The sequence below is a fragment of the Ornithodoros turicata genome, chromosome 1 (assembly GCF_037126465.1).
Source record: "Ornithodoros turicata isolate Travis chromosome 1, ASM3712646v1, whole genome shotgun sequence".
Lineage (NCBI taxonomy): Eukaryota > Metazoa > Arthropoda > Arachnida > Ixodida > Argasidae > Ornithodoros > Ornithodoros turicata.
The window spans coordinates 26209552-26237204 of record NC_088201.1 but is presented as its reverse complement, the minus strand read 5'-3'; the positions used below and the strand labels follow the sequence as shown (position 1 = coordinate 26237204).

Below are 27653 nucleotides of genomic sequence, written 5' to 3'. Positions count from 1 at the left end.
CCTGTCCCCGTGTTTCCTATAGCTCGGCTTGGTACGTTGAAGAAAGGGTGGCGAAAGAAGAAACCGGCGATCAGAGGGTGTGGGTTGGTACCCCACTGCTGGTGCCTTTTCTTCAACTGTCATCATTCAATTAAAGCATGCAACTGGGCTTTGTGATGCTTGTGTTGTGTAAATCCTGCAAGATGTGCGCATCACACTGATGGGAAATTACTTGTGTAATGTGTACGCGTGACACCGAAGCAACTATGTGGGAAAAACCTGCCACTCGGGGGTTCCAAGTAGTTCGGGGGCTCTTTGTCAATGACCCGAAGGAAGCTAGGGAAACCAAACGGGCGAGAACATAATGTGAAAGCAAAGGTGTAATACCGTTCAGGTGTCCTCACACTGCATACGATAAAGTCTGCTCAGTCCGCCCAAGTGGAATGCCGAAGCCTCATCTCAAATATGCCCAAACCGCTGGAAACAGAGCTGCTTTCTTCTTGAGGTTCAGCACCCACCGACCTAACTGACCGTTGCCGAACAGCCCCTCGGGCTCGTGCCTTCTTCCTCTTCCACACGCCCCTCGTTGCTACATCATCGTCGTTGCCACATCTTCCCCCGTACCCAAGACTAAGCAGTGGTTGGTTACAAAATGTCCGGTGGGTCCGCAGGCCGCGGACGGCGCTCACTCAGGAGGTCAGGACGCGGGCGACGAAGAGTGGCCAAGGCGGACTCCACTGACTCGATGTTGCGCAAGCTTAATGCGACGTAACGCTCATTTGAGGTGGGTATAGAACGATGGGTTTCGGGTACCACGCACGCAGGACATAGCAGCCGGCGTTTGTCATCGGAAAGTGGCGGGGGGGGGGGGGGGGGTCGACGTACGTCGAAGGTCCAAGCAGAAAACCAGTGTTGCCACATCTACAGATTTGTGTGGGGATCTACATATTTTTTGACTCCATGATGAAACAAGCCTTAGAATGGGATACACAAAATACACGAACACACACGACGATCATTACCATGCTCAGGCTTGTTTCATGGATTCCATGCACAAGCCAGCCTGCGTTTACGCTGTGTTGTCAGATCTTCGGACAATCGTTAAAAAAAGTTGTGACGAGAAGCCCGATTCACGATGCTCCACTCTCGGGTGAAAACACACACACACACACAACGAATTTTTAATTTCGTGTTTGCTTCGTGGCGTGTCAGTATTTAATCTTTAAAATAGACCAGAAGCCAGCAGTCATGTTTAATAGAAGGAGAACACTGACTTACACTCTGTATAGACGTCGAAACGTCCAAAACCTTTGTTACTCTTTGTTATGTAAGCCAGTGTTCTCCTTCTATTAAATATAATATTTAATATTTTGTAACACTCGTGGCATGGAGGCTGCTCGCACTTAATTACACGATGTAACTACCAATCATCATGGTTATATCGCTTATGTATTGATTTGTCTGATGAAGATGCTTGATCTTTCCTTATTCTTGATGCCTCCACTGGAAGCAAACAGATCTCACGCAGTCGTCGGCGCATTGGCACCGACAATCAGGTGGTGGTAGTGTACTAATAGACCTCTTCCTGTTTGTAAACAGATGACGTCATAGTATTGGACAGCGCCACCAATTTGGTAGAGTTGATCAACGCTCCAAGCTAGAAGGTCGGCGAACAAGGTCGCGCCCGAAAGGGACGCGACCTTCGGTCCTACTTTTCTTTCACTAGGAGGCAGCGAACAAGTGCCCATTCGTGGAACCCAGCCCTCTCCTTCCGATTTGTTTCGGTTTCAGTCTGTCTACCAACGTCATGATGACGTTTCTCGAGTAGAGGTCTATTCAGAGCGGTTTGTCTTGACGGCTTGTTGCTCAGTTCTTCCCAGATAGTACAGCCGGTACCAGGATTTGAACCCGGGAAAGCCAATGCATTCTGCGAAGCTCCCCAATAGCTTTTGGCACCACATATTTCCGTTGTTTCGATGCAAAAAGCGAAATAGAAAATGTCAGACGACGAAACGCACAAAATCTTGGCATAAAAACGATGTTAAAGCAAATTGTATGTTTTATTGCAATCTACAGATTTTTACGGAAATCTCCTTTTCCTCCGACGGGTGTGGCAACACTGCATGAAATGATGATGGAACTTTTGCTGCGTCAGCGCCATGGAGAGGTCTGGGCTGGCGCATCAACAGAGCCCGAGATGTCCACGAAACGGGAGTTCCAAAGGGCTGGTCGACGATCGTCCATGTACGAGGGGTGTTCAAGTCAAACCGGGACTTTCTGTCTCCTGAGTGTACAAATGGCTCGCGCTACTTCTTTTTCGTCATTTTCACACGCGACAGGCCTCCGCGTTCACCACGTGGTGGTCCAAAGTTTGTGCAAAACAGAAGACACGTGCTGGACAAGATGGCCGACAACGAGGTGAGCGCGCACATCGAACAGGGAATTGTCATGAAGTTTCTCGTGAATGAAGGCGTAAAGTCATCTGAAATTCACAGAAGACTTCAGGCTCAGCATGGCCACGATACACTTAGCCGCAGCAAAGCGTTTTAGTGGCGTAAACGGTTCCGAGACAGCCGTACATCAGTGCAGGACGATCCCGGCCGGGGCGGCTCAGAGCCCAGAGTCAGAGTTCCTGAGAACATCCAACTTGTGGTGCGCCTGATCCTCAAGGACCGACGGATAACATGTCTCGAGCTGGCTCGAAAGACGGACCTTTCTGTGGGAACGTTGAACAGTATCATTCATGAACACCTCCAGTTTCGGAAAGTTAGTGTCCGTTGGGTCCCGAGGCAGCTCTCCGTGTTTGACCGGCAGAGAAGGCTGGAAATCTCCCAAGAGCTAAGGTACCGTTTCGACACTGAACGACAGCCGTTCCTTGATCGGATCATCACGTGCGATGAAACGTGGGTGCACCATTTCACTCCTGAGTCTAAACGCGCATCAAAACAGTGGAAGCATCCGGGCTCGCCAGCTCCCATGTAGTTCCGAAGCACCCCGTCTGCGGGTAACGTCATGGCCACGGTTTTCTGGGACAAGGCTAGGCGTTGTTCATGTTGATTTTCTGCCCAGTGGTACTACCATCAATAGTGCATATTACTGCCAGGTTCTCAGGGATGTGCATAAGGCGCTGAAGCAAAAGCGGCCGGGCCTCATCACCAAAGGAGTCCTCCTCCTACAGGACAATGCACGCCCGCATACCGCGCATATCACGACACGCACATTACAGGAACTTGGCTGGGAGTTGCTGCCACATCCCCCTTACAGTCCAGACCTCGCCCCCAGCGATTTCCATCTCTTCGGGTCACTGAAGGCGTTCCTTGGGGGCCGCCACTTCAGCTGCGACGACGAGGTCAAGAATGCGGTCCGATCATGGCTGCTACGTGCCGGTAAGGATTTCTACGCTGCTGGTATCCAAGCCCTCGTGAAACGCTGGGACAAGTGCATTAGTGCAGCTGGAGATTACGTTGAAAAATAAAACTAATTTCTCGCCTGTAAGTTCATTTTACTTTTGCGAAAAATGAAAAGTCCCGGTTGGACTTGAACACCCCTCGTAGCAATGGAGGCCTTAGATAGGAGAGGAACGCCAGAATCCATGAAACCGGAGGACACGCTAGCCGCGTCTCTGGAGGTTGAAGGACGGCACTTGTACCATGTTCTGGAACATCTCATAGCCATATGACTGCACAGAGGGAAAGCATAAGAGTGTGCATGTTCAAAATGGAAGAAACACGTACCACATAGAGAGGTGTGCTTGTGCTACCGCTGAGCGCTATACAATAACGACAGAGCTAGGTAAAAAGATATTTTAACTATGTGACCGAGATCTCAGCCGGTGTAGCGGCTTTGGGTGGGCACAGTGTTCGGACTTTGCCCGTGGGTGTCGACGACGGAGGCACCACGGCAGGTGGGTCGTAGCCCTCAGACCGAGGATAAAAGGATCTTAGCTACTGGACAGAGGACGTCGTGGTGTTCCTGCAAAAGCGTTGCACCAACACCGTTGTCACTTGCGTCAGTCTGGACAACAAATGGTTTGTTCAGGTCCAGTAGGTATAAGGACGCTGCATTAGCAATAGCGTCGCGAAGAGCGGAAAAGGAATCCTGTTCTTCCGTTCCCCAGAGCCGAAGGATGACATTGCGTCCTCGACAACATCTGGGAAACGTCAAGTTCTATTTCTACGTCTAATTCTGTCTATTTCTACGTCTATTTTTATTTTCACGTCAACGTATATTGGTACATCTAACTCTGTTTCTACGTCTGTTTCCATTTTCACGTGAACGTTGTACGTAGAAATAGAAAAACAGGATTCCTTTTCCATTCTTCGCGATGCTATTCTAGTGCAGCGTCCTTATACCTACTGGACCTGAACAACTGACTGACGCAAGTGACTACGGTGTTGGTGCGCAGCTCTTTTGCAGGAACACTACGACGGACATTATCTATTTTGCGTCTATTTTATTTGTACGTCTACTTCTATTTCTACGTCAACGTTACACGTTACACGAAATTAGACGTAGAACAGACGTAGAAATAAAATTAGACGTCGAAATAGACGATAAAGACGTACAAATAGAAGTAGACGTGAAAATAAAATAGACGTAAAAATAGACAGACGTAGAAGCAGAAATTAATGTCGACGTAAAAAATAGACGTAGAAATAGAATTAGACGTTTCCCAGAGGTTGTCGAGGACGAAGGTTTATCTCTCAGCTCTGGAGAATGGATAAGAACAGAATTCCTTTTCCGCTCTTCGCGATGCTATTGCTAATGCAGCGTCCTTATACCTGCTGGACCTGAACAAACCATACTGACGCAAGTGACATACATACTGACGCAAGTGACTACGGTGTTGATGCAACGCTTTTGCAGGAACACCACGACGTCCTCTGTCCGGTAGCTAAGACCATCTTACCCACGGTCTGAGGGCGACGACCCACCTGCCATGGCGCCTCTGTCGTCCACCCCCACGGGCAACGTCCAGACTCTGAGCCGACCCAAAGCCGGTATACCGGATGAGGCCTCGGCTACATAGTTAAAATATCTTTTTACCTAGCTCTGTCGTTATTGTATAGCGCTCAGCGGTAACACAAGCACAGCTCTCTATGTGGTGTTTCTTCCATTTTGAACACGCACTTATGCTTTCCCTCTGTGCAGTCATGGCTATGAGATGGTCCAGAACATGGTACAAGAACCGTTCTTCAACCTCCAGAGACACGGCCAGCTAGCGTATCCTCCGGTTTCATGGATTCTGCCCTCCACCTATATCTAAGACCTCCATTGCTACATGGACGATCGTCGACCAGCCCTCTGGAACTCCCGTTTCGTGGGCGTCTCGAGCTCTGTGGTTGCGCGAGCCCAGACCTCTCCGTGGCAAGCAAAGTTTCTAGTATCGTTTCATGCCCGGACCTTTGATGTAACGTCACCCCGCTGTCCCCCCCCACCCCCACCCTCTGCCACTTTCCAGGGATAAACGGCGGCTGCTATGTCCTACGTGCATGGTACCCGAAATCCATCGCTCTACCTACCTAATATAGGCGTTACATCGCCGTTAGCTTGCGCAACACCGAGTCAGTAGAGTCCGCCTTGGCCACTTCATCGCCCGCGTCCTGGGCTCCTGAGTGAGAGCTGAAGACTGCGAGCCACAGAAAGTTTATATCTTTTCAAAAGATAAAATTTATTAACTGAAAAATAGCCCACCTCTTTCAGATTCCAAATATTTTGGGAACGCTCGGTTAAGAGGGGGTAACCCGACAGGGTAAAGGGGACGGGGGCAGAGTTCATCTTTAGTACGCCACGTGGTAGCTCCCGTAACTAAACAGCTCTGTCGCGGATTCCTGGTCGTGTTCTGCAAAACGCGCTGTCCTCTCGCAGCTGTGTAACAGTGCAACGTTACATTACCGGAAACAGTAACGGAAACGAAATTGAAAGGCTGATATCAGAAACGGATAACGGCAACGAAAATACGTCCGTTACCTTTCTCTGCACTAGAGGTGCTCGAGTCGACTCCGAGTGACTCTCCTCTCGATGCGGGTCGCCGGAGTCGATGTCGCACGATGGTTCTCATATGTCACGACTCCGACTCGCGGGTCGTGCGAGTTGAACATACGAACACATCCTCAATGCATCTTCACTAAACACTTTTGTTATATACGCTATGCAAGTAGGTCAGTTGTCCGCGCAGCTCCCCACTTCCCTTCTCACCTCTACTGCCCCGGGAGCGACCTCATGAGTGCCTTTCCAAAATGAAGGGGTAACATTTCAAGGTTGGGGGCGCACGTGGTTTCTCCTGTGGAACCCTGTCGGTCTACGAATACCTACTTGTTTCTGCCTTGTGAGTGGACAGACACATGGTCACGTGGTTGCTTCAAACCTTACCGTCTCCCCTGCGTGGAGCTGTCGTAGCGTATAGCCTGTAGTCGTTGTACAGTTTCATAAACATTTATTTCCCCAATTTTTGAGACCCAATATGTACCTGAACGTACATACATATACTGCTTAGTGTTCCTGTTTGTTTCGCTGATTCCACGAATACATAGCCAAAAATATACGGTTAAGGGTCTACAGCTAAAAGTCTACAGCTGGTAAGTTCAACGTGGCAGATAAATATGCGTGTAGGCTGCGCGAATGTGTCCTGTCAACATTATTTGCTGCTGTGCCCGGGCGAACACATTGAAGTACAAGGTTGTATGTCGTGCTTTTTCAGCCTATGCTGTACATTGTTGGCTATGTGCCAAGGAACCGCCTTCTTTCTTCACGTGACATGGATCATTAGGCGAAGCGGGACTGCCTGTCGCATACATTAGGGGAAATTGGACTCCGCGCTGTTCGGAGTGGATGAACATGCCAAGAGATGCAGTGCAAGCAGAGATGCAGAGACTAGTGCTTATGTGGCGCTTGATGTCATACTGAATGTTCTGGTCGTCATCTTGGAACCTGCATCTCTTGGCATGTTCACCCACTCCGAACAGCGCGGAGTCCAATTTCCCCTAATGTATGCGACAGGCAGTCCCGCTTCGCCTACTGATCCATGTCACGTGAAGAAAGAAGGCGGTTCCTTGGCACATAGCCAACAATGTACAACATAGGCTGAAAAAGCACGACATACAACGATTCCGTGCCACTACATCCAACGCGCCGTTACGTTCATCGTGCACTTACATCCAAAAAACGAGTCGTTACATCCACCCTGCTGTTACATACAAACGACCGTTACATCCAACGAGACTTTACGTCCATTTCTGGCCGATACATCCATAAGTCAGTACATACAGCGAGCCGTTCCATCCAACGGAAAACCATACACAACGAGCTGTTACGTCCATTGAGCCATTACATCCACAGACGTAGGAAAGTGTGAGACAGTGGTTCCAATGCCAGCGCAAAGAACGCAGGTGGCGCTGAATAGAGACGCCTGTGTCAAACCTAGATGCTAACGCGGTACCCCACGGGTACTTCTTTGAATAGAAAAAAACTAACTAAATAAAAAGAAGTGACCTGTAATACGGATTGACATTGATTGGTTCATAGACAGCTGCTATATTGGTACAACCACAAAACGACGGTCGTTAGGGTATGAGGCATGTTACTGAGTTCTTTATTTCTCCCTATTATTTTTTTCGTCAACATCAACATCAACTGAGTTCTAAGCAAAGCGCATGTGTGGAGCAACGCGCATATTAATAAAATGTTAGGTGTACAGCAGATGTTTTTTTGTATTGTCAACGGACGCCACTTTGAAAATAGAGAAACTCGCAACGCTGCGTCTGCATTCCGGGAAGTTATCTTTGTCGCTGCTTTGTTGTCACTTTTATCGTTCGCTGCCTTCGCGCCATTCGTTGTTGTAAAGCCGTGTTGGTGCTTTCTTACTTATGCCCAGTCCGGCCGTGCTGCCAGGAGGTTTTGCCTGAGTTTCCCCCCGACGATAGCACATGCCGGTACGGTTTCCTTGGAAGTCGGCCTAGGACGCGCGCTGTTGCGTTGGTCGTGACGAGCGGCCCGCCCTCAGTGAGGCCAACTACGTACGTCAAGCAGAATATGGCACACACGACCAGCAGCTTTTTTACCTAATGCGCAACTATATTATTTCGTGAATATTTTGAGATTTGGGGATTTCAACTTGTGGATCAACCTCGTAATTTAGAACCTGACCTAATTTATTCTCTCACGACAGCAACTCTGTCCGTTACTTGTGAACAAATCAAATCATAAAACAGCGTAATTTGACGGACTCTCACGAAAACAAAAATCATCATCTCTGTTTTTCATCATCTCATCATCTGTTCGTGTAAGAGTACTGGGGTAGCCAGTTCGAAACTCACATCCCCACTTTTTTTCTTTATCACATCACATCACGAAAACAAACAAACAAAAAGATTCCGAGGATACGCGGCGAAATATGTGTTACGGAGTGGCTGATTCCAAAACTACATCGATGCCATATTAGTTAGGACACGACCGACATATCCTGAAGCCGCTTATCCATCGAGCATTTACATCCAAAAGATCACCAAGTCCACCGTGCGGTTACATCCAACGCGTCGGTACATCCATACCGTGCCGTTACAGCCAACGAGCCGTTGCATCCAATGCGCCGTTACGTCCACCGATGGATGTAATGGCGCGTTGGATGTAACGTCTCGTTGGACGTAGCGACCCCAGACCGGTTCACGAGGGATGACCTCATATCAGCGCCAAGCGTCGAAAGACCCAAACCGGTCAAAAGATCTAACGGGTCAAAAGATCTACTGTTGGGTATTTTGACTCGTTGGATCTTTTGACGTGTTGGAGCTTTTGACGTGGAATAGAGGGCGTGGAATCAGAGCAGAGTGTGACAGCACAATTGAAAAAAAAAAAAAAAAAGAGAGAGAGAGGCAATGAAGTTACATATGTGATTGCCATTTTTAGCTACGCACATATAACTTGTAGTTTATTCTGTTGCTTTATCTTTCTGCACTTCAAAGCTCTACAGTAAGACTAACTATAAAAAAAGCGGTTCTGAAACCTACAGTGAGAATTCTCTAGGCCGTCGCTTTAATTACCCAACCTTATGAGCTTCCGGGATCGCTGTCGTCCGACGAAGGCCACCAGAGAAGGCGGCTGCCCATTTTGTAGCCCCTCGGGGACGACTCTGCATGCCAGACACGGCAGCTCGTCATTATTTTTCTCCCAAAGGTTCAGAAGATCGTTCGCTTGCGTGCATGACTTGCTAAAACGTGCGTGATATATTGCATGGATTTGATTTGTCCAACTGTACTGCGACCCTGGTTGCCATGGCGTTTCACCGTAGTTGTCATCCTCCTGAACAAGACTGACGTTACACGGTCAACTCACGTCAGACTCTCTTACATTGAACAAGGAACTCAACCTTTGAAGGACGTTTTTCTAATCATTATTATCTGCCTGTCCACGTGGCGGCATGTTGCTCTGGAGGTATTGTGCTCCCCGGGCCGACTTCAGAGGAAACTGCGCCTTTGTAGCCACACACCACAGCCGGTGGCGGGGTTCGAACCCCGGTAACATTTCAACTCCCTACACACTTTCTATGCATCGCCATTTTTAGCTCATTCGACAGTCTACTGTCATCATCATTGAGTGCCTCTAAGAGTGCATTATGTAGGTGTGCGAATTCATCCAAAAACCGCCGCTTTCGGGGGTTCCAGTAACCGAGAACCCAGCAAGAAAAGTCATGTCCTCACTGGTCGACGGGGTTCCTTTCCTTTGTGTCACGATTGCCTCGCATCGTGGGTTACCAGCCCCAGGCGACAAGGAACGGTGGACCTCTTGACCACTGTGCGGGTGAACATCACCCTTGCCTAGAAGTACCTCGACGTCAGACTGTCACTGAATGGGGAACCCTGTTCAGTGGCTCCACTCGACGCGAGGACATTTTGAGATAATTTCGGCTATTTTCCAGGTCTACTTGGAGAACGTCCAGCGCCTTTTTCTTTCTCTTTTCGCTGCGAATCATGCTTCTCCTCCTCCTCCTCAAAGTGGACGAGGGAGCACAGATGACATACAGATTGTCTTCTTGAAAAAGCAGCCAGCTGTTGCAACGCAGACGGTAACATATGGTACGCAAGCGAAAGTTGCCAAGGCATATCCGGATTTCGAGATGTTCATGCCGCCAGGTGATTTGACGCTGCAGTCTGCAAATTCTATCCCATAACAGTATAAGCGTTGCTGCAAGGGAGCTTCACATCCTTTTTCCGAGCACGTCGTTTCACGACCGTCGCTCTCTCTCCGATTTTCGGATGTTCAGTCAGATGTCAAGATACACGAAGAAAAACTCGGATTTCTCGGGAAATAATAAACTCCGAAAAAACATTCTCCGAATATGTAAAAAAATAAACTCCGAAAACCCGAAACCCTAATTATGTATCAGTACTAAGCCATTAAACGTGACTTTCACAGCGTATCTGAGCTGCTTGAGAAATTCACCAGTACGTGTGCATGGTCATCCGTTTCAACAAAGACTGGATCATTTTTTCTGGCCTAAGACGTCCCCAGCTCTTACCGGCGACGAAACAACTACGTTAGATTCGCCCTCAACTATCTCTTGAAGATCTGTAGTGGACAGTTCTTGTCGCCTGGGCTTCACACATGCTCGTCCACTACGGTTGCTCCTATGCGTTTTACTTCCACGTGTTTCGTAGCAAGGGTGAAGGGCAAGTTCAATGTTACCTGGGAAGTAAGCGTTCGTGGAATATCTTTGGATTAGCAACGTACGAGTTTTCTTCTAGATTTGTTTTGTGTCACATCGATGGATTAACGTCGCCAATCATTCTGGCGGTTAACGTGGTTAGGGAACATCCCAATGAAGGCTACTGAGGGATGCTCACATGTTTTCTATGGTGGGTAGTTCTGCGGGACCATCCGAGTCCCAAAGAAAGGGGAGGGTGCTTCAACGGAGAGTCCTTCACCAATCGCGCAATACGATCTCACACGTGCTCGACTACCAAGCAACGCCACTCAACGTTGCCTGGGAGAGGTCCATCAGCTGTTACAGAAATGTCAACTTGCGCCTCCAACTGTCCAGTCAAAGTCATCAATACAATTAACATCACGAAGGTGTAAATTATACGCCAAAAGTCCCGTGGTCCTCTCCGACAGAGGGTCACCCCCCCCCCCCCCGTCCAATGTTTTCTATACATAATTTAATTTTTGTTGGCTAAGTGAAACTGATGCGATTTTTTTATAGAAATGCACCAAGAGGCCCACGTCTCTATTTTTGTGTAGCTTGTAAGTCTACTTCCAATTATTATTGTAGGTACTATCCCTGTGCAGTCATGCCTCGTCGTCGTCATCGAGGGTCCAACCCGTTTCTCGCAACAGGGCTGTCACCAGTGATGGGCAGTACTTGAAGTACCAAGTACTCAAGTAGTACTTTAAGTACATTTCTGTGTACTTGTACTTTACTTTAAGTACATTTTAAATCGTGTACTTTGTACTGTACTTAAAGTACCTTTCCCATCAAGTACTCAAGTGCCCAAATTTGGACTCAGACAAAAAATCACAAAAGAGTATCAAAAATGCACCCTACTAAAAGCCCTAAAATGACAACACGAAGACGAAAACACACAGATAGGGCCATATATCTGAGTTTTCGTCTTCATTTTAGCGCTTCTAGTGAAATGCAGTACCAAGATTCCCAGCATGACATTTTACCAATACGGATTTTTGTGCTTTTAAAGAGCATATTTGTTGAAGCAAGACTATTGTTGCGAGGCTCGAAATGTTGAAAAAGTATCAACTCTTCTATGATTGAGTAAAATGAATGGAATGCAAAGACACGCACACATTATGACACTGCAACCGGCAGCACAATGACTTGGTCATTTGTCATTTCAGCTCTCCCAATGCAAGGTTATATGCTTTTTTTTTATATTGTTTCCTTCATTGGCAATTAATAATCAATTTATATCGCAATGTGTGATTCCATTACACGATGAACACTCTGGAAAACACACATGCTTTCATTTTTACATTTTGCATTTTTTTAATTGGTGTACATGTATTACATTGCTGCATATCACAGTCGTATAAAAATGAAGGCTTGCATCGTGTTTCATCCTCTTTAATTTGCTTCATATTCTTTTTTAAACATGTTGTATTTCAAAAAGCAGCAAGGAATGCCCAGAAATGTAAAATCTCTGTTGGCTTGTACTTTTCCCCCTTGAAATTATCTAGCCTCCTATACCCAAAGTTTAGTACCGTAACACCACACTAGGCGGGTGAACTTGGATCAGTCAGCGTATAATACTATTTTGCATAATCACAGCACAGCTGACTGATTACCTCTCTACATGTAACTGCAAATTATAACATCTGATTAGCAGTTAACCTATAGAACTTTATGGTTTCAGAGCATTCGTCAAGAATGCTCACTAAAGTTTTGCCAAAAGAGCAAGACACAGATACTAAACAGTGATATGCAAAGTGATACAAATTAAATTGGCGATGTACTTGATGAGTACTTGAAGTACTTTGCCTAGTATTTTGTACTTTACTTGAAGTCCATTTGGAATTGAGTACTTTGTACTGTACTTGAAGTACTAATGACACCAGGTACTTGGTACTTTACTTTAAGTATAATTTTGAGGTACTTTGCCCATCACTGGCTGTCACTATGGGCTCGAACCGCCCTTTGTTTCCCTCTACTTTACCTGATACTGAGTAGTATACTTCGCAGCGTGGAAGCAAAAAATAGACAGAGGCGTATAAAGATGCAAACTGCACATTAGAAACGAGAGCTGCCCCACTGGACACACTCTGATTGGCTCGCCTTAGCATAGCGGAACGGTTAAACGATTCTGCGGCAGGACCACACGTTTAATGGAAAAAGGGAGAACAATGCGAAGATCAGTCGGGACAACTAAAACAGTGGTCCATTTGACCTGACGTAACGCTCTACTCGAAGCCTCAATGTTCCCGAGCAAAGCGGAGATTGCAAGAACTGGCCGGGAAACTTTGAGAACAAGAAAGAAAAAAAAAAAAAGAAGAAGAAAAGAAAGGGGGGGGGGGGGGAAAGAGATGAAGAAACGTACGAGGCAATACTGGTCTTTTTCTTTTCCTTGCCCCTCGTGGTTGCCGTGCACCACGGTTTATTCAGCATTCTTTTTTCTCTCCGCACCTGAATCAGCCATTCGTAGCCGTCAGGAGAGGGCTGTTTCGGGGGGGAGGTATAGTTGCAGCGCACAGTGTCCCACATTAAGCCAGCCCGCGAGTGGCCCGCCGTTGTACTGCTACCGAGAGAAGTGAGAAGTATAAACTATCTGTTGCGCACATAGTGTCACTTCACTAACCCAATGGACAAGGAGCAAGAAGCTGCAATGGCTCACCTCGACTACGCTACTGGAGAGATGTCCAGAAGCGCAACTTTGACGCGCGATCTCCTGCCGCCACCGGTTAGTAACTGTACCTCTCACTTCCTTTCCTCATTTGCTATATTTTTCCTACGAAACAAATCTCTATGTTTGGGTTATTTCGCGCGTGAGATCTTTGGCATTATTTTTTTCTTGCGCAATTCATTCGTCGTTGAAGCTTACACGAAGACTTGGGGGAATGCAGCTGTACTTAGTTTATGAGCTTGGTTCGTGCCTTCTGACTTGACTGGCATATTGAACGAGGAATCGAACTGTGTTGTAGCCAACGCATTAGTTAAAGGGCACCGCATTGTCGTGACTTGTGAAGATACTGTTTTTCTCGCGTTGTTTTAGTCCGCAAAACACACAAACACCGGGACGTTCGTACGTGTATTATTGCCATATTTGACAACTATACTACGACGTTTTCCGTTACCCAGAGGCTTTTTCCAACAACCGAACAAACAAAAATGCATTATCGCTGTCCTACCATCAAATTAACAGAACGCTCTCGTACACATCTTTCTATCATAGGACACGCACGAATCCATTTTCATAAACACTGATGAACAAGAGCGCAGCTGTAAGTGCAAAACCATGCAAAAATACAACATTTACAACATCCTGAATCGGCGAGTCTCCCTTCACTAATTATGATGTGCCGAAAGAAGAAAAAGCCAGCCCTCCTTGGCAAAGCTTATTCTTCTTTGTGTCTTTGTTAACAATTGTATCGTTACAGTGTCACACGTAAGAATCAGTTTCAACGTAAATGCATGGGCTATCCCATGACTCGGAAGTGCGCCTTTTCGCTGGGGAAAATTTCGTCACCCTGTACGTCAGGGATGGGCATAAATATATTTTTTGAGTATTTAAATATAAATACAAAATACTTTGTTGACCGGGGTATTTAAATACTCTTCATAAATAGTTTTCAACATGAGTATTTAAATACCGTAACTACTACCATAAATACTGTGAGGAAGATGTCATCTGGAATTACAGAAAGAATTATGATCATAAGGACAAATCAGCAAGAAAGAACAGCATTTATTTGTTAGATTATCATGGCGATTTTAATATTAGAAATTTCTCGAAGACTGCTTCTTTTAGGCATCTTCTGTTCGGCCGTACAATCAGATTCGCAAAGGGGAACAGCATCTCCACAGGTGCCGATGAACAAATGCTTGTATTAAATTTGACGAAAATGCTTCGTACAACAATGTAATCGGGTAGTCACGACCGTTGTCCGCAGCAACAGTGAAAAACTCGCCGTCTAAAATGGTTTGTCGCATGCGCATGCTAGCGCAAACCCGGCATAATTGCGCCCCAAACTCGCCCTTCTTCCCGAAAGGTCAAATGCAGGGCAACTTTAAGATATGTGTCAGTATATTCTGTATTTAAGAGTATTTATAAAGTATTTACAAGAATAAATACCCGAAAATTGGTGTTTAAATATAATTATAAATACATTTTTCAAGTCTGTATTTAAATACAAAATATAAATACATGTATTTATAATTTAAATAGTATTTTAATTACAATGTATTTAAATACTGCCCATCCCTGCGATCCAGCAACCTGAACTGTCCTTCCAGCCAAGTCAGACCTCATTAATGCACTCATCTACACACATCGAAATACCGATAACGCACTAAATGCACAATACGACTCAGATAGCCGACAGTACCAATGAGACACGATGATGAGGAAATCGAAGCGACTTGAAGTAGGAAGTCCTGCTGAGGTTAACGGCCTGAACGCGAGGCGATGATTTGCCTTCAATCTGGTCTTTGGAGCAGAACAAAGGCATCGAACCAATGCGAGTCCAGCGAGCTCTACTGTCATTGTGAGCGACTCTCTTCAACGCACACAATGCACTTTTCATTATCTTTTTCACATCGGCTATTCTTAGCTAGGATGAACAGTTGTTTAATTTCAACGACGAGGACAAAGGGGACCAAGCTGAAAGCGGGGTATTATGGATAGGGAGTGACTTTTTCGGGTTAAACCCGATTCCGCCCGGTTATTACCCCCGAACTGACCTCCGACCAATTCGGGTTAGCCCGATTTCTCCCCGAATTCCAGTCACTATGAAATCCTCAAGTGACGTTTCTACCGAAGGCGAACAAAGGTCGCCACGTGTAACACACATACGTTCCCAGCAACACACCCATGTGTGTCAACACTGCCTTCGGGGATTACCGCTGGAAGGTCATGATCCCGCAAAAAAAAAAGAAGCAAAAAAAAAAAAAGAAAAATAGAGAGATTAGGAAAGGACTAAATAGACAAGAGGCGAAGCAAAAACACCCGAAGGCACAATTATCGCCCGATTTCTCCCCGAATTACATATTAAAAAATGGCGCCCGATTTTGACCCCCCGAATCCGAGAAAGGCATTTAACCCGAAAAAGTCACTCCCTAAATGGAGCATAGTGGAGTCCCCCTTATGTCGAGGCATCCAATGGGAAGAATATTCCAACCGCGGGTATTCGTTGGATGTTGTTTCCTCTCGAGCAGCGTCCTGCCCTCTGACTTACCGCTCGTGGCACATGTGGTGGTGAAACTGCTTACACTTGTTGGCCTCGCAAGTACAGCAAGCAGTTTCACTATATTACGACACGTACTTTGTGAGGCGCGATATATTTTATTCCGCCAAGAGAAATTTTTACACTTTAGTGCCCCCCTCCCCGTTTGCAACATTAGGGGAAGAACTGAATTGTAGTTGATGACGTTCGTAGAACCATGCGTATCGACATGTAAGAAAAAGAAATGAAAAAAAAAACTACGTTCTTCATTGTACTTTATATAAATAAAGTACACATGTCTATCATTAATACATGAAAATATAAAAGTTTGCTCCGATATCGGTAGCTGAAAGGGCGTCCTGGTGCAGTGCGTGGATGAGTTGCTGACATTGGGCAGCAACCCCTGGGTGCAGTTTTCATCCACCACATTTTGAGAAAGGAATCTCGCTAAATAACATGCTCCCACCGCACAGACTGATGAGATTGGGGAAGAGAGCGCCCCCTTTTGGACTAGATAACGATAAATGAAAAGGCGCGTACCCCGCTCTCTTGAATTTCATTGCTTCTTTTGCGTTGGAGGCTCGTGTGTTTGTGTCGTCCCTGTTTAGAGCCTCCCTGATTAAACCTCTTTGTTTACATTTGTTGCAATACTGTTTTGCTACCTCTTTTAAAATTTCAAAGCCTAACATGCACTTCTATTTCTTCGCTTCTAGCAAATATACCTTCTAGAGTTAATTTCAAAGCTTCAGCAACACCCCCGACTGCTCAAGGAAATGGCCGAATAGGGTATTGGTAGTGCATAGGAGTTAGAAACGAGCAGTTTTTATTTCATTTTTATTTTTTGTAATTTTCTCAAAATAAGTTTGGAAGCACAACAAAATTTTTGAACACTGAAATTGATCTTTGATCTCTCCATACATCATTGACGGAACCTTGCCGTACCCGCGGTATTTTTCATGGAACAGAAGAAATACAGTAGTACTTTATATTGGGGAAACCCTGTACAACGCTATAATCTGTTGCAAGTAAGCTCCCATCACAAAGGGATATCGGAGTCACGGTGAGTACCATGTACGGAAACACATGGGAATGCGAACGGCATGAAGATTACCATTGCTGGAAATTACCTGGCGTGGGTCACGTTGGCCTATTTGGCCCGAGCTGTATAGACCTCAGCCCTCGGTAGTGACTCTAGCCCTCGGGTCTGAGTTAATTGCCATTCAGAATGATATTGTTCCATCTCCTCATTTTTGACAATGTAGGGCAAGCGCCCTTTTGTGACACTATACACAGAAAAATGTCACAGTAAGATGTGCACCCCGCTTTCTTGGCACATCAACAAGAACAACTGTACCATTCGACGCCTGTTGAAACAGAACGGCACAACATGCTAAGGGCCGCCCATAATTAAGAATGACAGTATTCTGACTTCAAGGAACTGCGTTGCGCGCGGACGACATTTTGCGACGATTAGTAGCACTAGGGGCGGACCCAGTGATTTATCCAGATCCTACCACCCCTCAAAATCCGGAGGAGACCCTCACACTACAGAGGTGGTGGTGGTGGTGGTGATGGCGATAGGGCTTGCCGTTGTCGGCCTCACGTATGTGGGCAACGTCACGACTGACGCCCTGGGGGAATGTGCGTCCTACACTACAGAGAGTTTACTACATCATCCAGTTTTAACCAATCAGAAGACAGAACGATGTCATTCTAAACGGTGGCTTGCTTTGGTTCTGTGTTGGCGACTGCATAGTTGTACAGATATTTTCCACTCTACCTAAATGTGGAAACATTCGTAAATAAAAATGACGCTCCTAAAGGGTACCGCATGAGCAACGTTCATAAATGGCCATGCACTATACGAATGGGGACCGAATAGGGCCAGAACAGCTGTCTAGTCACTAACTGCGTTCAACAACCTCGAGAGAAACAATAATGAATGCAATGAAACAGACGGAGAAAGTGGCGAATTTCAACGGCTCAGAAGGCATGTGGAACACGGAAAAGCATTGCCCCCTCACGTCAGCTGCTCATTCACCGGATCGCTGCCGATCGGACAAGTGCTTCCTGATAACCACCATTCTTTCTTTGATTCAACCGAATTACTGTACTTTCGTAACTTACTTCCGTTCAGAAGACTTGAGCAACGAAGACACGCTACGCTGCCAAGGAAAATATAGTCCTTAGAAATAGGCCGCTTGCACGAATGATGTTTTCTTTCGTTTCACATGATCACAAACAGACCATACCATGCGTACTAACTATTCGGCATCTAGGTTAAACCGAATTCATGACTTCTATGCGTCATACAACAGAGGCTGTACTAATGAACTGACAATATGATAAATGAACGCATAAGCCGATGGATAATATACGATGTCAGGTATTGAGGAACGCGCGCAACCAACACAACGGACCGGAGACCATCACTTTCCCCCGACACTCTAAAAACAGAACTTGACCACATCAAGGTCCCGGAACCGAATGATACTGTTCTCTATCCTGATTTGTTCAAAACAGAACAGATCCACATATTTGTATGTTGTATAATATGTCCAGAAGGGGCGTACGCTGTCTGTTTTCAACAAGATAGGAGAGCATTCGGAATAACGGTTGTCTCCGGATGGTGTTGTATATCGCAAAGTTGTTCTTACAGTGTAGCATCGATCTTCTCTGTCACAGGAGGGCGTACGGCCCCATGTTCTCAACACAACAGAAGACAGAATTTCTAAATGTATCAGCCTCGAGCAAGTTGTAAAATCCTGTTTGTACAGTGCGTATTGCGCTTTCCTTCCGTTCATAGGCCTACAAGCGGCCCATGTCAGACAAGCTGAAAATGAGCGTGGTCCTCGCCAGCGCACTGGTCGCCATCAGCGTCGTTATCGGGATTGTAATTGTGCTCAGTGTTCACATCAGGAGCCAGAACTGTGCATGTCAAGTAAGTGTGTACTTCTGGGGGCTACAATGACAGGCAGTATTCCCGGTTGGCCTCTTGCACAACAAAACCTGGGGAACCACTGTCAATATATTCATCGTTATACTTGAATCTTTAGCGCAACACTGTGGTATCGTCGCTCCATCGTTGTTAATAAATTAGTCACAACTCACAAGTTAGTGAAGTTGTTCGGTTGTCCATAGCCTTTTTTTTCTCTCTTTTTTCACATTCATTATCTCGCTGTTCTACTGTATTCCTTGCACTCTCGCGTTCGCGCACCATTATAAAACTCTGTTGCAAAACCATTTTCTATATATCCCTCTTTGTGTAGGATGGTAACAAACTAGAAGCTGTTGACCTACCTGCTCTGGGAAGCAACACCGTTCCATCCAAGATCCCAATTCCCATGAAACTGCAAATGGACCCTTTGGCTGGGGTAAGTGTGCTGTACTTACACTGCAAGTCAGTGTAATAAATGTCAGGAAAATTGAGGGCAATGGAATGTTAAGGCCGCGATCTCAACCAAAAAACACTGTACTTCGGAAGCCAGTGCACTATATGGTATTGTTGAAACTCTCTGTTGAAACTCTCACATACTTCGCGCAACAGACGTGCCTTACAGTCGAATCTCGTAGGAGACAAGTATCGTATCTTTCAACAAATTTATTGTTATATAATGAACAAACGATTTGAACAAATAAACAAATACTTTTATCCAAAGTTTGTCCAAAGACAGGCGCGTGCTCATCACCTGACGACCCGCGAAATTTCCTGGAATTGCTTCGTGTCTCCCGGGGCCAGCACGGCCCCTCCGAAACCAACGTCCCGTTTCTCGTTAGAGCCCTTCAAAGGAATCTTGGTTAGGGGGTTCCATGCACTAACACACTCCTAGTCAACCGTAATTCCAAGTCATACCGTTCTCTCTCCTGATTTGTTGAAAAATAAATGGGAAGCGTACGGCTTTTATGGACATTTTGCACCTATGTTAATATCAAGAGAAAGGTGCACGTACCGCTTTCTCCTCAAGTCAGAAATGATAATGGCATATCATTCTGTGCAGCGATTGGCTTCAAGTCTGTTATGTGTTGAAGAGTTTTCGTTATTTTGTGTGTGTGTGTGTGTGTATGATATGACGCAACATGCCCCAATCAAGGTTTGGCGGACAGCAAACAAACGGGACAATATGTATGCATTCTTGCATTATATACAGATTACAGAGACTTCCTCATCAAAATCAAGGTTCACTATAGCAGAGGCTACGCACTTTTATAGAGACCAAACGAAGCAGGCGACAGTGGTTTGCATGGCATTTGCGTCTGCTGTCTCGTTTTCTTCTCGAGCTTGTGTGGAACTCAGACCCAACCTACCGCAGAATGCTGAAGAGAATGTTATTTTTACCGTATAAAGAATGCCTCGTTTGTGTCTTTCCCATATACCGCCCCGCCTATTTTTCTTCTTATTGTTGTTGTTACAGCAGGTTTAGTCACCATTCTGCGGGAACTTTAAATAGAGGGCGGGCTAGGTGATCAAGCGGGCCTCGAGAAGTGTGCCAAGGACATACGTGCGTGCAACGCTATTTCAGACGTCGACCACCGATAAATGCACGGCTTGGTATATAATTGTATCACGCTTATCCAAACGTCTGTAACATTGATACAGAGGTTTACTGTTTGCCCCCTAAATTTGTTATTGCTTTCATAAAATTTTTCCCTCTCTCTCTCGCTGGTAGCTTCCCTTTTGTTTGGTGCGTGTGACACCAGCAGGGCGTAGCGGTAAGCGTTGTGTATGCTGGTGTGTTGTTGCGAAAGTGTTGTTTTGTGTTGTGAAAGGGCCAACTTCTCTGACGCCATTTTAGTTCCAGACTACTTGTTTTCTTCTACTATTGAACCGCAAAGAGAATATGTTTTGAAGGCTGCATTCTGGGCTCAAAGAATAGACAAGGGGTGCTGTAATCTTATGATAATCACACGTATGAGGATGCCGTAAACGGCATGTCCCCAGACGTGATTGTGTTTCTCCCTCTGGTAGAAGAATAACGTGCTTGTTTCTTTGTTCTTCAGCAAATGCTAAGGAAGAACCAACGGGCCCAAGTGAGTTGCGTAGTTGAGAAGAAACGTGCCAGCGAAGTTATTGCACACGAACCAAAAATGGTAGGTCCTGCTGACATTTCCCATGCCTGTTTCCCATATACAGGGTGTTTCACCTAAAGTGATAACAAATTCTAACTGGCGACGTACTCGCCGGAGGATTGTGGGACTTTCGGCAATTACCTTCTGGAAACTTTTGGCGCCATTTAGGAGGGCTTTGGACAATTTTTAAATGAAGGAAATTTATTTTTTCAATTGAACTTCGAAAATTGCCAAGCGAACCTGACTTTTTTTTACAGAAATATGAATTCCTCTATGGATAGCCGCAGACCCAACAAAAACTATGTCAGTACAGCAACAGAAATAGTCGAAAAAAATTGTAAAAGTGCTGCTTTAGCCCCGCCTCCTTGATTGTCGCAAAAAAGCGCGCGCGGAAGGTGCGGCGAGAAGAGTAAGTGTTCCCGCCTCTTGTTTTACCTTTCTTTCCCCCGCTTTGACCTTGATGCTGGTGACCACCGTTTTATCACAAAAAAGCAAAACAAATGAAGGCAGGGACACTTCCTCCTCTAGCAGCAGATTTCGCGTTCAAAAAGCACGTGGCGGTTGGTATTTACGCAATAAACCTCTACCCGACAAACGTCATCATGACGTTGCTAGACAGACCAAAACCAAAACAGATCGGAAGGGGAAAGCTGGGTTCCACGAATGAGCAATTGTTCGCTGAAAGAAAGTAGCACCGAAGGTCGCGTCCCTTTCAGAGACCATCGTAATCCCCTCAAGACCGTGGCTTTCAGGAGCGACCTTGTTCGCCACTAGCTTTGAACGTAGTTCGACTCTACCAAACTCGTGGCGCTGTCCAACATTATGACATCATTTGTTTACAAACAGGTAGAGGTCTATTACAGTACGGGCATCTGTCCGTCCAGGTGATTTTCCACGTCTGAAGGCGGTCATTGTCTTCCTCTTGAAAGGAACAATGAGGTGACTTTTAACATGGCTCGAAACCTGTCTCATCAAGCTTCATCATGCTGTCCATCAGAAGCCATCATGCAAAATATTTTCGCTGTGCGGTGTATTTCCAATTTACAAAAACACACGGAGAAAGTAGCCGCGGAAGGTGGGCACGATAGGCCCGCGTGACGTCGGCAAGTCCCCGTGCATTTCTTTCTTTTCAGCGTCGGAGGAGGAGGAGGAGGAGTATCGTTGGGAGGAACCCGAGAGGTCTGCCTGCCTGATTAGGCGGCATGTTTCTCGGGAAGGGAAAGGTGGTGGAGAGGAGGAGAGGAAAGGGTGAAGTGGAAGACCGAGCGGAATCCGCTCGGGGGGAGGATAGCTGCGTCCATGGGCCGACTTCAGGGGAACTGTGCCGGCATACGCCTATTACACATCTGAGGGAAACCCAGGAAAAACCCCAGACGGCACAGCCGGCCCGCGGATTCGAACCGCGGACCTCCCAGTCTCCAAGCGCACGCGTTACCGCTGCGCAGTCGCATGGTCAGCATTGCCAGGGGAATAAGTGACGTCACGAGGTTGCTTTCCTCCTTCCCACCTTTCTCCGATACGCTCTTTCCAAGAGTGGAGGAGTTTTGAAAGGTATTTGTGGAAAGGTGTGCGGAAGACAGGCCTCCCGCGCGCGGTGTACGAGTACGTCATCTGCGCGTGCCGTTCTTTAGCAGACCTTATTTTATTTGTTGCAGAACACGCCACAGCCAAAGCCAAAGAATTACGGGGACCACCTCAGTGCTCCTTTAAAGTTGCCTCACAGGATTTCACGAGCCTCGTTTTAGAGGACTACGTTTCAGAGAAGTTACGCTAGCTACAGAAATGCTCGTTTTAACGAATAACGTTTTAGAGACAGCCGTTCTATCGAACTGAGGTTCCTGTTTTCTGTATCATGGAGGTTGGCGCGGGCCAGCAGCCCGTTTAAATCGGCAATGCATGCTGTTTCCAGTGCAGCCCACTCTCTATTATTCGAAAAAATTCTATGAGATGCAGGTAAGTATTTTGCATTTTCAACGGTGCTCCTTCTGAACCACAGCTTTGAGAGCTGGGAAGGGGAGAAGAGAAGATAACGCGGTCCTTACTAGCAGAAGTCGGCTTGCTCATGTTCACTCGCCTGCCACTCAGATCTTCGTTTGCTCATTCACTTCCAGCTCAACTCTCCCGTCTGCTCAGCTCTGTTTTGTTCATTATCTTCGGCTAAGCTCTCTGCTTGCTCCAACTGTGGCAAGCACGGCAGATACACGATATAGGTTAATTAAACACTATGTGAAGACAGAAATTGAGGAGGGGGTCAGGACATCCTGACCCCCCTCCCCCCTCTAGATCGGCCCCTGGGAATAAGTGATATTATCATGTTGCAAATCTGCTGCAAACCTCTACCCGAGAAACGTCATCATGACGTTGGTAGACAGAATGTAACCGAAATAGATCTGAAGGGGAGAGCTGGGTTCCACGAATGGGCATTTGTTCGCTGCCTCCTACTGATAGAAAAGTAGGACCGAAGGTCGCGTCCCTTTCAGAGACCATCGTAATCCCCTCAAGACCGTGGCTTTTGGGCGCGACCTTGTTCGCCACTAGCTTTGAACGTAGTTCAACTCTACCAAATCCGTGGCGCTGTCGAACACTAGCTATGACGTCATTTGTTTACAAACAGGTAGAGGTCTATGCTAATGAGTCTACAAATAAATCCAGAATCACTCAGAGACCTGCCCATTCTCAGCCAGACCACTCTACGGTCACTGGACTGACAAAAATAAAATACATGCAGTTTTCCGCTAGGTAGCAGATCATATCCTCCAAACGCCCATTTCCACCGACGTCCCAATTCAACCAAAAGCTCATTTCATCAAAAAAAATATTCGGAGGTTCTGGGCTTTCGGTTGATCTGGGCACGCGGGTGGCAGTGACCCATATCCCCCAAATGCTCTTTTCATCCGAGCGCCCAGAACCACCGAAAGCGGGATACTTCGAAGGACACGCTTGCGGTTCCCGACTATGCTGGAATCCACTGTACAGCTGGAAGCAGAGTTAAATTGAACGCCACTTCGCCACAAGCTAAAGTCGGGAAGAGAGCAACCCTAGCGGCTCTTACGAGAAATAAAGGCGAATAGTGTTTTGACTGTCTCACTGTTGCTGTGGGGGTATCCGCTTTGCCATGAGCTGTTGACTCGGCATTGCCCTTAGCTATGGTTATCATCGCGGTGTTTGTTTGTGTTTGCGGCGATTATGTGAAAGCGTATGCCGGCTGATATCGCACGGATGCGATTCCTTTATCGCACTGATACACGCGAAGGTGGTCGCGTTCGCTCAGTGGGGCGCGCATTTTCAGATTTGTGATCAATCAAATGAGGATGCACGGAGTCTAGTGGAAAATTTATTGGACTTGCTGTCCACCCTTGCGTGTATCAATGAGATAACAGCATCACATCCGCGTGATATCGGCCAGCATACACCTTTACATAATCGTCTCAAACAAAAACAAACGTCGCGATGATAACCACCGTTGATGGTAATGCCGGCTCAACAACTCATGCCAAGGCGGACACCCTCGCAGCACAATGGCGAATTTGGGTGGTCATTTCGGGACAACTTTTTTTTGCCAGATCCCGTCAAGCAATCTTGCATGTTCGTATGGCACTTTCCGAGCGCCCGGAATTTGCCAACTAGCACTCTTTTCGTCCGGTCCCGAAACGATCGAGCAGCGGGTTGCCCACTCGCATGGAAAATATCTCTCTGTTCAGACCGGATCACTGAACGCGATCGACATCAATAATACCTTTCCTTGGCAAACTTCACTTCTGAGTCAGTTGCAGGATTCGATTCCCGCATACCCAAGAACCGCTCACCCTTCCTCCACTGCCTGACAAACAGAATAATCGTGTCCTTTCAAGTATTCCGCTTTCGGTTGTTCTGGGCGCTCGGATGAAAAGAGCATTTGGGGGATATGGGTCACTGCCACCCGCGTGCCCAGATCAACCGAAAGCCCAGAACCTCCGAACATTTTTTCGGATGAAATGAGCTTTTGGTTGATTTGGGACGTCGGTGGAAATGGGCATTTGGAGGATATAGGGCCTAACCTTTCCGCTAAACCACACACACTTCAGCGAGTGGGAGCGCGACTGACAAGACGGCGGACGACAGGGAACGTTCTCGTTCTCACTCACATATCTGCTTTTGCCACCATTTAGGACGAAACATTCCGTTTCAACGCCGTATCTTTAGACGTGACCTTTGTGATATTAATTACTATACGTGATATCAGAGATCTCTTACGCAGACAGACTTTTACTCCGGCAATAAACCTTCCGGCGAGAAAACGTAAATCACACTACAACATACCTGCTAGACGACAATGCTTATCAACGTCTGCAGACCGCGTGGGAGACCGGAAGATAACACGTACATGCCATATCCGTTGGTGGTCTGATTGAGTGATAGTTTTAGTGCATCGTACGCAAAGGCGATAGCGCACGATAATAGCGAGTTTTAGTATACCGTTGATAAGGTTATCGTGCCTATCGGAACCAATCGCAGTGGTGCGTGACTCAGAATCTTATCCACTGATTGGTTCCGGTTGATACGGTTCGACGCAAGCCACGTTATCAACGGTCTGCTAAAACTCTCTAATGTGCGGTTCGATGCTAAAAATAGCGCGCTGCGCGGTCAGTATTTTCCGCTGGGCAGCACGAGTTTTATTTTTTATTACGTGTTAGCGCCGCGAAGCACTGTGGCTATGTTAGCGGCGTGGAGAGAGGACGGGAGGGGGGGATTAGTATGCGTCATGGGTCGACTTCACGTGGAACTGTGCCGGCATTCATCTGGAAAGTCTGCCGGAAAACTTATTAGAGGGAAAACCTCAGACAGCACAGTCGGTGGTAGGATTCGAACCCATCACCTCCCAGTCTTTAGCAGAATACAACCGTGACTATCACTAAGAAGCGAATGCTTTACCCACTCGGTCATGAGTTTCCCACTAACATATTCCGCATGTTGGTATAGGCAACCAAACAGGATCCGACCGACGTGCGTACTGGTACGTTCCTCGCGCGAGTCGGGCGCGTATATAGGGTGCTCCTCGACACCTCAGTCGCGGGCACGTAGCTATGCTAGGAAACATACGCCGCTTGTGTACCGGTAGCACGTAGTCCTTTATCGTGTTCGTGAGCGGCTGTAAGAGTGTGGAGAGAGCAAACATATTCCTGTAATCCATTGGCCCGGCAATGTATCGCAGTATATCCCCGAGGGAAGAACCGTACAGCGAATTAGCAGCAGCCCTCACCTTTATAGTTTGACTTGTCAGGTTCTCCTTGCCCAACAGTTTTTTTGTTTTTTTTCAAGGATGCAACCCGAGGCAGGGAATTAAACAACAGATAATTTTGAGGATTCTGAGGAAATTGTTGTCTGTTGTTTAATACCCTGCCTCGGGTTGAATCCTTGTCATCATGAACCAGCTTGTCTGCGCCCTCTCTCTGTTGTCGAGTTCTTTTTCCCTGTTTTTTTTTTTAAAGGAAAAGCAAGCCAACCTTTCTTATAGCTAAACTGTCCTCCGTCTTCATAAACACACTCCCATTACAGGTTTTGTTTGAGTTTTTGGTTAGTGTTAGTCGTTCTATAGTGAGAATCACAGAAGTATAAACGGGAGAATAAATTTTTGTACTAGGCAATGAAACCAAATGACGTTCCGCACTGTACCCTTCACGTAACACCTTTGCTAGCTTGTGTGCTGCCAATTTTCAGTTAAAATCGGATCAGGGATATTCCCAGGATTTTTGTCTCGGGGGCGGGGGGGTCCCGTAGGAGGGAGGGGGTTGACACCCACATTTGCTGGCAGGCATTTTAGGGAGTGTTACTAAATTTGAGTGGAGGGGCATGGGAGGTGTTGGGAAAATCCCTGAATAAGATACTTTCTTTTCCCTATGACCCTAGATCATGACACCTTTCGGCAATATGACGTCTGAACCCCGCATGGTGCATCTTTCTGGTGAGAGGATGATCTTTTCTTGTCTAACAGGACCTCGAGATGAGACTTCGAAAAACATTCGTGAGTAACGTTACTTTATATTTTGGTAGCCCCGAGTATTGTGCTATGTAGTCCGCTAAGCTGCCTCACCTAAAAAAAAATTATTCATTCAGATGTTTACCACCAAACTAAATTCTTGTGTGTCCAGTTACTGTGTATACCAATATGTATTTGGAAGGAAGGCTGGAGCTTTTCCCTTTGTAGCATTTGATAGCTTGTGTTGGTTAAACAGCTACATAGCCAGAAAAAAAAAAGGGGGGGGGGGTGTTCAAACGCCCCCCCCCCCCCCAAATCATACCTTTGGTAGTGCATTTGGGAGGGAAACAAGGGTGAAATCCTCCTCTCCCGTGTAAAGGCCCCATGGAACCCCTCCCAAAATATTTTTCTGGCTACGCCCCTGTGGTTAGATATAGGAGGCTCTAAAAAGGAGCCTTCACACAAATAGTGAAACTGAAAAGAAAACAGTTGCAAGTAACATGCATATGACCAGTTTCAGCCTCTGAAAGCAAAAAAGAAAAAAAGCTTCTTACAAATGCTTCTTGTTTTCGTATATTTGTCTTTTGCAGGAGGCATCAGTCGCAACAAGCGTGGTATCGCATCCGAAGAAAAAGACTGTGCATGCGACTGTAATTGTTGAATGAAGCAGATAGAAAAACAGTGGTGTCGGGAAAGGATCACGACAGATGTTGCAAATAAAAAATCAAGTAGTGTGTTACAGATAGATGTTTCATGTAAACTCTCATAG

General features: G+C 46.4%; 1 protein-coding gene across 1 annotated transcript; it reads left to right on the top strand.

The window, feature by feature from the left end:
• Window positions 1-13069: 13069 nt before the first annotated feature.
• On the top strand, window positions 13070-27627 carry LOC135377724 (uncharacterized). Its single transcript, XM_064610355.1, has 6 exons — window positions 13070-13379; window positions 18668-18802; window positions 19131-19235; window positions 20860-20949; window positions 26815-26929; window positions 27475-27627. Exons 1-6 carry the CDS (start codon window positions 13281-13283, stop codon window positions 27543-27545), a joined length of 615 nt encoding a protein of 204 aa, XP_064466425.1. The 5' UTR covers window positions 13070-13280; the 3' UTR covers window positions 27546-27627.
• The last annotated feature ends 26 nt before the right edge of the window (window positions 27628-27653 follow it).